Source organism: Cibotium barometz, chromosome 1 (genome assembly GCF_041138505.1).
Source record: "Cibotium barometz isolate CiBa-2024 chromosome 1, ASM4113850v1, whole genome shotgun sequence".
Taxonomy (NCBI): domain Eukaryota; kingdom Viridiplantae; phylum Streptophyta; class Polypodiopsida; order Cyatheales; family Cibotiaceae; genus Cibotium; species Cibotium barometz.
The window spans coordinates 74,725,394-74,737,710 of NC_141046.1; the positions used below are offsets into that span (position 1 = coordinate 74,725,394).

Sequence of the window (12,317 nt, forward strand, 5' to 3'; positions counted from 1 at the left end):
TTTGTCTCCAAAATAGAACCTCTCTTTTTATGCTTTTTTTTCCGTGCGCGTGTGTTTTGCTTCCCCACCAGGTATGCCTCCTTTTCCCTCACTCCCATCTCCTCTTGGTTTCATGTACATGTGTTGCAAAATGTCTCTGTGTGTAATTAGGGGTAATTTTCTTGTTTTTTTGTTTTCTCATTTGTTTTACAGTTTCTTTCTCTCCCAAGCTCTTCTCCACCTCCTTCTTTGCCCTCCCTCCCCTCCCCTCTCCTCTCCTTCTTTGCCCTCCCCTCCCCTCCCCTCTCCTCTCCTCTCCTCTTGGTTGTTAAATTGGTGTGTGTGTATGTGTGTGTGTGTTGAAGGATAAACTTCCTTGTGTATCCATGCTATTAACACTTTTAGGGTTTTGTATTACTAATTCTTTTCTCAACTTTTTGTTTTGTTTTGTAGGTCTTCTAATCCTCTCTTTCAACTTCACCAAAAAGAGGTAAATTCTTTTCTCTCTTTCCTCTCTTTTCGATTTTGTATGTATGCATTAGGTTTTTAGGGCTTTTGTATGTATGCATTACTAATCCTTTCCTCACCCTTTTGTTGGTTTTGTAAGTCTTCTAATCTTCTGTTTCAACATCACCAAAAAGAGGTAAGTGCTTTCCTCTCTTTTCTATCTTTTTAAAACTTTCCTCTATTTTTATCTACCAAAAAGAGGGGTTTTGTTTTATAGGTCCTCTACGCATAGAGCTTAATCTACGAATAGAGCTCTAATCATAGAGTTTAATCTATGCATTAAGCTCTATTCGTAGAGCTTAATGCATAGATTAAGCTCTATGCATGCATTCATAATGCATAGAGATATATGCGTAGATTAAGCTCTATGCATGCTTTAAGCTCTATGCATAGAGCTTAATGCATGCTTTAAGCTCTATGCATAGAGCTTAATGCATGCATAGAGCTTAATCTATGCATGCATTAAGCTCTATGTATGCATGCTTAATGCATAGTGCCGGGGTATGATTTAGTTTAGGATAGCATGGCTTGCATGGTGCTTTATGCATAAGCCTCATGCATAGCTTTATGCATAAGGCCTCATGCATAAGGCCTCATGCATAGCTTTATGCATAAGGCCTCATGCATGCTTTATGCATAAGCCTTCTGCATAAGGCCTCATGCATAGCTTTATGCATAAGGCCTCATGCATGCTTTATGCATAAGCTTTAGCAGAGCTTGCATAAGCATTAGGGGAAGGTTGAGGTCTATAGGGGCCCTTTAAGCTGCCATATTATGATTTTAATGACTTTTTGTTAAAATGTTAAGTTTCTTTGACTTTAGATACCTTCTTATTCTTCAAATGGCTAGAAGTTTGAATTTCAAAGTTTCCCGCCAAAATTGAATTTAAAATTGAGTGGGCAAAACCATATCATGTGACATATCTATGAAAAGAGCTCAGCGAGTAGATTTTGGATCTCTAATCTCCGACAAATTTTGAGCTCATATGTAGAAGTTATGGATGTCCGAAATTTCAAAAACTTTCCCCCTCACTTTTTGGGAATGAAAAGTACAAAAAGGCATCTTTTAGAGAATCTTTTGACCACCTTTAATCACCCAACATTTTTGTATACATGGCATCACATGATTGGCCCTTTTCCTTAATAACCTTTTAATCACATGGTATCTTAAAGGGCCCCTATAGACCTCAACCTTCCCCTAATGGCTTGCATAGCAGCATAGTTTGCAGCTTTAGCATAGCTTGCATAAGCTTTTGTATGTATACATTACTAATCCTTTCTTCACCCTTTTGTTGGTTTTGTAGGTCCTCTAATCCTCTCTTTCAACATCACGAAAAAGAGGTAAGTGCTTTTATATCTTCCCTGCTTTTCTCTATTATTATTGCACCCTTGGGTGCTAGGGATTTTTTTGTAGGTTTGCACATAAGCTTTATGCATAATGCTCATTCATGCTTTATGCCATAAGCTTTATGCATAAGCCTCATGCATAGCTTTATGCATAAGGCCTCATGCATAGCTTTATGCATAAGGCCTCATGCATAGGTTTATGCTTAAGGCCTCATGCTTAAGGCCTTATGCATAGTGCTTTATGCGCATAAGCCTTATGCATAATGCTTCATGTGCATAAGGCTTCGTGCATAGTGCTTTATGCTGCGCATAAGCCTTATGCATAAGCTTTATGCATAAGGCCTCGTGCATAGCTTTATGCATAAGGCTTCGTGCATAGCTTTGTAGGTTTGCGCATAAGCTTTATGCATAGGCTGCATAATCTATTCACACTTTTAGGCTTTATGCATAAGGCCTCATGCATAAATGAATGATTGTTGAGGGATAATTCATGCGTATGCTCTTATTAAAGTGTACATTTGGGCTTTGTTATGTGTGTAGAAACATGTCTCGCACTCCAGATGAGACACCGGCTTACTCTCCATCCTTCTCTCCATATGCCATGTCGCCTGACCAGTTTATGGGTTTTTTATTAGTACAAGCCATGCCCAAGCAAAGAGCGATGGCACAACAATATTTTGGGAGAGGGGCGAGCACTTTGGCCGCACCATCGGGCACTACCACTGCTTCATCATCCAAGCTTGAAGATGAGGATGATGAGTAGTCTTCATCTCTGAGGAGATTCCCATTAAATCATATAGATAATGGAATTTCAAGACCCAAGTAGAGACAACCCATGTATGTCAAGAGCTCATGGACCCAAGGTGAGTGATTTGGGGCCTCACAAGATACCATTAACTCTTCCCATATCAATTTTCTCAAAAGCTATAACTCTCTCATATCAATTTTTTCTAAAACTAGTACAATAGTAAATATAATAGTACAATCAAAGCTTGTAGTACTACTCCGCTCATCAAATCGTCTCTTAGTCCATTGATTTTTAAATAACCTAGGATTACGACTAAAATCTAACACTTGCCACTCACCACTTTTACAAAGCACTCCATTAACACTAAAATCTAACACTTGCCACTCACCACTTTTACAAAGAACTCCATTAACACAACTATAAGAACCACTAAGGGAAAGGATTACTTCCATCAAGATCAAAAGCTGCAAAAAGATTTTCTTCGAACGATTGGAAAGACAGACCATCTTAATGCAAGGACCATGAAACAACAAGATGCAAAGAGTAAAAAGCTTTGACCTCCTAACACATATCCTAACAAGGTGACCCACATAAGAGACCAAATACGTGAGAACCTGCTGCAAACAGAACTCCGTTCCAAGCTAGCATCAAAATATGTGCACATCCACAACAAAGGCGCACAGAACATTAAGATACAATATTGAACGCCATAATGCACAGAACATTAAGATATAATCGAACGAAGCAATAGAAACAGTATTTTGTGCACGAAAAAGTGACATTTGTTTACAGGAAACGTAAAAGATGCTCTTATTGCCATCCGTGGCTAGATGCAGAAGCGCTGCGCTGTTAAGAAAAAGGCAATGCCAAAGTTGGCGTAATCACATATATGGTCAACAAACAATAAATACATGTCAATTGAATGAGTGTAGTCTATATCAAGCTCTGATTGATCTGCCTTTGCTCGACGTCGAGTTGGTAGAGTAAGATGCACGAAAGCCCCACGAGCTGCCGTCAACAGAGTGGCGAGAGGAAATGTGCTGATGGGATTCCGATCCAACGGCTGAGCTGCCGCCTCCACAACCTGCATCAACGGATGCTCTCCGTCGGCTCCGCCTTAACGGGCTGAAGTAGAAGCTGAAGGCACTGTAATCTTTGTTGAGGAAAGAGTAATGGTGGGGCGGTCGCTTCTGCTCGTGATTAATCTCTTCATTAGGAGGCGGAGACTGGATTATTTTGCAGTCACTATAGAAATGTTGGCGGCGAGCAATAAAATCGTCATTGTTTGCTGCGACAGTTTGCTTTGGCCGTAATGATTTTGAAGCATGCTTTCCTTTGAAGCCAAGCATGGGAGACAATGTCTTGTTCCAAGTTTTACCCCAGCTGCGAGAGCGGGAGTACAAATGCTTGTCATCCTCTGATTCTAGGTCGGTAACTGTGGCTGCACCTCTAGGGCTGTTAGCACCATTAGGATTAATGCTAACACCATTTGGATAACTGCTAGTAGAGTTAGCACCGCATGCATTAGCGCCGGTAGGGTTAGCACCATATGCATAAGTGCTATTAGCATTATTGCTAAAACCACCACCTGTATTAGTGCTGGCGGAAACGGCAGCAGAGCTCTTAGCGCCAGTGCCTGTACCAACCCGTGGGCTTTTTGAGCTAGTTAATGCATTTGCGTTTGGGCTCCTCTTACTCAAGCAATAAGCGCCTGGGCTTCGGGGTGCTTTGGCTTTAATACACCCCACACGGCCACCATGGACTTCTTCCTCGACAACCCTCTTCCGAGAGCTTGCCATGAAAACATCAGAAGGTGGAGAGCTGTAGGCCTTCATAGTCACAAGGTCCTTGTGTACCACCTGATCAAGATTTGAGTTGGCGTTGGCACGGCCTGTGTTCATCAAGTAGTTGGCAAGCTTCATACGTCGAGACCTTTCAGCTGGCTGGATTAAACACCCGTCCTGCTCACTCGTGACTGGATCCCACGAAGCACCATTGCTCCGGTTTGCATGCTTTTTGGGGCTTCTGGGGAGACCTTCTTCAAACAGGGATGCATATTTTCTCCTGAAGTTTGCATCCTGGGCATGATTACAAGGGACTGCTGAAGCATCAACAGAAAACCTAGCTTTCGCCGGGCCCATCATAACATCAGGACTGCTGTTACACGCAGTAGAGATGGACTTAGACCTCCTCCCCTTCCTGTGGAATAATGAAGAAAACCATGACACTCCATCGTCACTATCCACCACGTTAGCAGTACCACCACTGCAATGCCTGCCTTGGTGTAAACCGCCATGATAAGCTAGTTTTGACCTGCCTGAAGGAAACCCACGCGGAGAGGAGAGCAAAGAGGAAGCATCACCTTTACACAAGCTGTCATGAACCTCCCTCATTGAGTTGGAAGTTGGCTTTACGCCTGCAATCTCCTTGCAGGCACCACCAAAGGAGCTAGTCCCTTGGACACTTCTTCTATGCTTGACGACTGGCTCCTTAATCGCTTCATGTGCAGGCGACTGCTTTTGAAGCAGAGACCACAAGCTGCTTGGCTTCTTCTTCTTCTTCATTACCTTGGGCTGGGCCTCCTTGCCTGCGAGGCAGAAGTGATTAAGAGATGCATTGTGCGCTTCATTATCCTTTCCGACATGGCCTGCTGCAAAAGATGGAGAGAAAGGGGCTTGGTCTAGCACTACTGCATGGAGGTGGCGAGGAGAGGATGTGAAAGACTTATGCTTCCTGAGACACTGTATTGCGACTTGCTTCTTCACTGCACCTTGCCTGTTGTAATCCAAAGTGTGGAACACATGCTGGTTGGCGCTGTCAACATTGGCGCCTAGGTTTTGTAGTTGATTAAGCCGTTTAGGTGTCCTTTGAGAGGAGCTGATATTGGATGAAGTGGAGTAGCGAGCAGCACCAGCTTCTGAGCAGTCATCTATTGCTCCATCTTCTTCTTCTTCTCCTCCTTCTTCTTCTAGTTCAAGTGCCAGAGCAAGCAGACGCTCTTTCAGGCAAACTGAGCACACACCCACCAGGGCTTGGTGAGGATGTCGCTTGCACCTCCCCCTTAAACTCATGGCTAGGCTACTCATCTTCCTACAAAAAGGAATTTAACGCTTATATTACAACTAGCTCACTACTTAATTAAACGTCCCTTCAATGCATACTACTTAAACCCAAGCTGGAGATATAATTGTAAAGAGCCCCAATTCAAAAAATTCCTCCAATACTACTACTTATCATACAATTAGCGGCGTTTCTTAAGCTGAACATTCCTCTGGACTTCAGAAATGCGTCCCCGCTGATGAATGTGTGATAGAGAAACCCGAGAAAGAATGTTTTGGGATTTAATTGCCTTGCTGAACTCCCCCAACATTCCCTCTTAATGACTTGCGTCCTATCAACGACTATACTAACTACATAATTGACCCAAACGGCTACCACTGAGTAATGTGATTGATGAATTCATTGTCCGCCACCTTGAAACTCGAGATAATCAAACATCTCACGTCTTCCAGGACCTACACAATCAATCAACAATAATCATGCCAGGACTTTATCTAATCTATTGGGCTTCGAGTGGATAGGCTAAGGCTAATTGGTTTAGACTGACCGCTGATGATAGCTATTAAGAAACACAATGCAAGGTAACATCTACTTGAAAGTGAAGAGCATGAAGGTAGGACTCAAGCGATGGCTAGAATACTGGCATGAAAAGACTAACGACGCTTCTTTTGAACCACGACTAGCAATCAGTCTTCAATTATCAATTACCTTGACTTGGTGTATTTGATTGATTGATTTGATGCAAAAAGAGAGAAGAGAGAGAGAGAGGGCACGATTAAGTCTGGACTCTCCAGCTAGAGTCACGGTTCGCCTAGCCAGAACTCGTGGCAAAAATGTGGCTCTTAAGACCTAGAAGGGGTGTAATCAAATAATTAAATATCCCAAATATCAACTAACTTTTTCTAAATCAAGCATCTCTGGACTCCCGCCCTGCAAAGTTTAAATTAATTTCACCGATAATAGGATCTTGAAAAATCCCCCTCCCCTTTACGGTTTAAATGCATCAACTTTAATAGGAAAAAGCTAATTTTTATTTATTTATTGTCGACTATATTAATTATTTTAAACTCGAAATGTGCTTCTAGTTAGAAATTAGAAATTCTATTGGAATTTGGAAATTCTTTGAAATCGGTTAAGAATTTCCAATAGAATTTCTAATTTCTAATTTCTAACTAGAAACCTTCGAGTTTCAACCACCCCAAATGCTAGTTTGACGATTGGAACCAGCTTTCGGTTCCTTCACAATTTCAAAGCCGGCGGCGCCTTCTTCTGGTGCTCACTGCTGACCAGGCCTCCCGAATTAAAAGAGGCCTTTAAGTTCTCATTAACTCCTCCTGGCCTTGCCTATTAAGTAATAAGGTCCCTTGCTTGGACCTACCTGCGCATTTAATCTACTGCTTTTTTTTTTTTTTTTTTTTTAGTTAAAACAGCGGAATATATTAAAAGAAAAAGATGTTACAAGAACCCATGTGGAAGGTCCATGGGGAGACACATAGGTCTGGAGTACCCTTCAGAAAAAGGGGGACAAAACCTCTGAAACAAAACTGAGACCAGATCGGCCAGCACTGCATATAAACAGCCGTGTTGATGCAACAGTTCAAGAGACAAACGGCAGCCAGCCCCTCTTCTATTTAGGGAGAGAGGATGGTTCAAATTAGAGAGCAGATGACTAAGGGCTAACAACATTGCAGCATGACTACTTTGATGTACCAATTTGACAAATGAAACCTGAAGCCCAGACTGAGGCTCTAGGCAGTGGCCAGCCAGCCCCAGTTGCAGCAAGATTAACCTTTATTCAGACGAGAGGCTGAGAAAATCTCGTGACCAGAAGTTAGGGGCCATGAGGGCTTAAGGAAACCCACAGCAGCCTTCTGAGGCCTGGATGTAAAACTCGGAATTCTGGAGTCTTCTTTGACATTCCATCTGAAGCTCTTGTATCATAGCATCCTTCGTTAGACAATGCGAGGAGACATGGAATCTCTTCCATTTCCTCCAAGGTAGTTCTTGCCACCGGTCCACCTCCATGGGAGCACCACTCGGCCGGAGATGATGAATTAGCTTGAGTACACTGTCAAGAAAAAGATAAAAGTGGTGATTAGTTTTTGTTCCATAAAGAGCTTCATTACGTTGCTTCCAAACATGCCAAAGAAACAAAATTCTGACGGAATGCCACATTAAAGGGTCAAGCGAGTGGCATTCGCCTAAGAGGACTTCTTTCCAGCTCAAAGGGATTTTCCTAATTTTCTTAAAAGCCTTGTTAAGAACATCCAAGAATTGTCTAGTGTCAGGGCAAGAGAAAAAGAGATGGGGGACCGTTTCAATCTTGGAATTACAGCGGGGGCAAAGACCGTTACCATGCCCAAACTTCAGGGCTTTCTCAAGGGTCCAGGTCGCTTTGTGCATGACAAGCCAGGCCAAAATGGCGTGTTTTCTTTCATTAGCGAAGGCCCAAATGAGCTTAAAACGGAAGGCCCATTGATGTTGGTTCCAGGCCAAGGACCATCTCTTATTGAGCTTAAGAATCAGCTTACTTGCATGCCAGTTGTTAGGTAACTTGACCAGGTTACTGGAGTAGCCCCACCGGATGGCTTTAGAAAAGGTTATACAGTCACAACTCAACCCCGGGGGAATGGACACCTTAAGAGCATTACACCTCTGAATGACCAACTCAACTCCACTACGAGACAATATGAATTTATTGCAGATTTGATCTCTGTTTAACATCCCCGTTGAGTCACATAAGTCGCCCCAAACCTTTATACCAGCTTTGAAACAAGAAAGACTGGTCTGGAACTGTTCATTGGAGATCGGAGACACAAGATGTCCAAACCACACAGAGTCAGCCGAATAGGCATATCTACCTCTCTTGGTAAAGGTTTGAAAGAAAAAGAGCTTTTTGTATTTCATCCACGACTCCCACATCCTACAGCACAGTTTACTACCTGTAGGGGAGAGATCGGCCTTTGAGAACAAAGCTTCATTGAGAGAGAAACCCTTCCAAGATCTTTTACCTTTGAGCCAAAATTTATTGATATCCCTTTTGAGTAAGTCGGCCCAAACATCCTTAGAATAGATAGCCCTTTGCACCCATTTAGCTGCAAGCTTCTCAGCAAGCAACCCGATGTTGATGATACCAAGACCTCCTTGCTCTTTTTCCAAGCAACATGACTGAAATGCTACTTTGCTGACCTTCTTACTTCCGAGAGATCCCCCCCAAAGATAGTTCCCCATGATCGAGTAAAGGGATTGGAGTTGGGTCTCAGAGGGTCTCCAACAGGCCAGGAAGTAAACAACAGAGGGGATAATGAAGTGATTGAGGACAAAGGCTCTTGACGCTACCCCTGTGTTGATGTGACTCCATTTCTTTACCTGATTCTTGAGTTTATCGAGCACATAGTCCCACCTTTGTTTGGAAGAGATGTTGAAGCCCATGGGGATTCCAAGAAGCCTGAAAACAACACCATCAGGGATATTCTTACAACCAGCGGACAGGATCGAGGGAGGGGGCAGCCCTTCCCCGACTCTGAAGCTGGTCTTGGAGTGATTTATTTGCGAGCCACTGGCAAGACAAAAGGTATCCAGGCAAGTCATAAAATGAACAGCAGTCTGAACATCATTGCGGAGCAGCACATTCGTATCATCAGCAAAAAGCTGCAGGCATAAAGGATCAGCCCTGTTGGGGATCTCAATACCCTTAATATTATTGTCAGATAACTCCTTGTTAACCAGCCACCCCAGCGCATCCGCAACAATAGCAAAAAGAAGCGGGGACAGGGGACAACCTTGACGAATAGATTTCCTCAGAGGGAAGGCACCAGTGAGAGACCCATTGACAGCCACCTTGGAAGACGCATTCCCAAGCAAGGTTTGGACATATTTTATGAATTTTCTATTGAGGCCAATATCTTGAAGGGATTGGAAGAGGAAAGACCAGTCTATTCTATCATAGGCTTTATCAAAGTCTATTTTAAGGAAGATGTAGTTCTGGCCCGAGTTTTCAGCATGTTCCATACCCTCCCATAGACTAATGATAGCATCAAGAATATATCTTCCCTTTATAAAGCCCTTTTGCTCTTTGAGGATCCACTCATCCATATAGGGGTTGATTCTGTTAGTCAGGATATGAGCAAACACTTTGTAGAGGGACGAGAGACATGTTATGGGTCTCCAATTACCAAGATCTTCTTTCTCATCCTTTTTGTGAATAAGCTTGATGATCCCCATGTTTGTCTTTTCAGCTAAACCTCCCTTCCTCATGGCTTCCCTCCAAATGTCAAGGATGTGAGGGGACAATTCGTCTTTGAAAACAAGAAAGAATTCGTTGGGGATCCCATCTTCACCCGGAGATTTACATTTTTTAAGATGAGAGATAGCCTCCTTCACCTCCTTTTCAGTGAAGGGGGAGTCTAGCTTCAAGGCTAAAGAGGGGTTCACCATCTTCTTCCTAATGCTGGCAATCTTGGCCCTAGCGGCCGAAACTTCATGTGACGGAGGGAGGGCTGTGGAGAACAAGTTATAAAAGTGGTCCTTAATAACCTGCAAGTTTTCCACATCACCAATAGCCAGGTGACCATCCGGTTTCTTGACCATAGGGATAAGATCTCTACCTTTCTTCCTTTTAAGGAGAGAAAACATCTTGGGGTGAGGAGTATCGATTTTTCCAGCCCAAACCTCCCTGAACCACAATCTAGTGGCCTTAGCAGCTAATAACTCTTCAAGTCTGAGCTGATTCTTTAGCTCAATCAAAGAGTGATTTACTGCAACATCTTTAGACAGATAAATGTCTTGAATCTGGTTCCTGATTTGCATTCTCCGATTCAAACGAATCAAAGAGACTTGCATCTTATACTCCTTGCAGATAGAATGAACCTTATTCACCAGACTTTCCCATCCCTTGGAAGGGGAGATGAATTGATTGAAAGCCTCAGCAATGGAGGCTTTGATCATCTGTTGGATACAAGGGAGACGGAAGAGAGAGGGGTCAAGGTGAGGCCATCCAGCCCTACCTTTGGCCTGGCCAAGGGACAGGTTACAGATAAGAGGGATGTGATCAGAGATGGTTAGGGAGGGATCCGTGGTAACCTTGATTTTTAGGAACATATCAATCAAACTCCCCGAGGCATACAGTCTGTCCAATCTGGCCGCCCTGTGAAAGGAGCCTTTTTGATTGTTAGACCAAGAGAATCCAGTTTTCGAAGAGAGGTCAGAGAGGTCTTTCTCACCCTTTAACCCATCCCATTTAACCTTTTCATAACCACTGATGGTACTGCCCAGAAGTCTACTTCTATCAACCTGAGCCTCTACCATATTAAAGTCACCAATGAGAAAGATGGGACCCACAATCTGAGTGATAGACTGCCAGGTAGAAGCTCTCAAGCTAGCCAGGCAGGGGGCATAAACCGAAACAAGAGTGAAATTGAAAGGGTTGCCCATCCTAACCGCGGTCCAAGAGTGATTAACATCCGACCAGGAATCTAAAATGGCGTGATCCCATTTCATGTGAATGCCAATAGCTGTCCCACCTTTCCCTGAGGGGTGATTGGTAGAAAACCACCGAGAATTCCTAGAGATTTTTTGAAGGTTCAACTGGAGTTGAGGACCCCCAATTTTGAGCTCTTGAAGACTGATAAGGTCGAAGACAAACGTTGAGTCCCTTAACCACATATTAATGGCTAAAGCCCTCTCCGGGTTTGTAAGCCCTTTACAGTTCAAAGAGAGAAGGTTCAGAGAATTCATTTTTTACTTGTTTTTGAAGGTTTCCCCGCAGATACGGAGGTTCTTAGGACATCTTGGCTTTTTTCTTTTTTCCTCTTCATTTTAGACCCCATAAGAAGGGGGGAGAAGTCCTCCTCGACATGTTGTTTCATTGGTGAGAGGGACATCCTCTTCATCAACGAAGCATCTTCTTCGTCAAGTTGGGCTTTGAAAACTTCATCCATATGCTGCGTTTTGTCTATGAAATCATCATCCGATTCCATAGGTGAATCAAGGTCTTGACTAACGAAAACGCGGTCCTTGTTGGGGACCCTTCCCGGGGATGGTTGATCTACATCTGGAGGGGCTGGGCTGCCAGCCTCTTTGGCCTGGAACTGGACTTCTAGACCGTCCTGAACCTCAGCTAAGAGGGGGGCATATCTATTAGCTGGGATATGCCAATTAGGTTTACTGTTTTTAGACTTGGACACATGTTTACGCTGAGGCTGGACAAACGCCTCCTCCTTAGCTGGGGTTCTATCATTAGAGGCTGGTTGATGGAGGTCGGGGCAATCTCTAATAAGATGCCCTTGTTTGTTGCAATTGAAACAAGCGTTCGGGAGGTTCTTGTATGTGAGAGTTTGCTCATAGATAATCTGACCCTCTCTGTTTTTCAGGGGAACTTTCTCTTTGAGGGGTTTGGCGGTGTCAACCTCAATGAGCATTTGGTGAGCCCATTGGGGGTTGACAACCTGAAACGGTTTTTGCCCTAGAACCTTACCTACAGCACCCCCTATCCTTTTAGCCCATATAGAATACTTGGTTGGCATATCTGTAAACTCTACCCAGACGGGGATTTTAGTGGGTTTGGGTCCTTTAGGGTCAAATGAATCATACCATCTAAAAAAAGATATGGGGGTATTCCTGATAATCCACTGCCCGCTGTTAATAACAGAAGAGGCACTTACCTTATCTTCAAAGAG

At 43.4% G+C, this 12,317-nt stretch overlaps 1 protein-coding gene across 1 annotated transcript; it reads right to left on the reverse strand.

Annotated features, from left to right (window-relative positions):
* Window positions 1-3,510: 3,510 nt before the first annotated feature.
* On the reverse strand, window positions 3,511-5,651 carry LOC147642410 (uncharacterized). Its single transcript, XM_086808716.1, has one exon. It carries the CDS (start codon window positions 5,649-5,651, stop codon window positions 3,519-3,521), a length of 2,133 nt encoding a protein of 710 aa, XP_086664842.1. The 3' UTR covers window positions 3,511-3,518.
* Between the last annotated feature and the right edge of the window lie 6,666 nt (window positions 5,652-12,317).

Excerpts from the sequence above, each read along its gene's own strand:
- LOC147642410 (XM_086808716.1), bottom strand. The coding sequence starts at position 5,651 with ATGAGTTTAAGGGGGAGGTGCAAGCGACATCCTCACCAAGCCCTGGTG.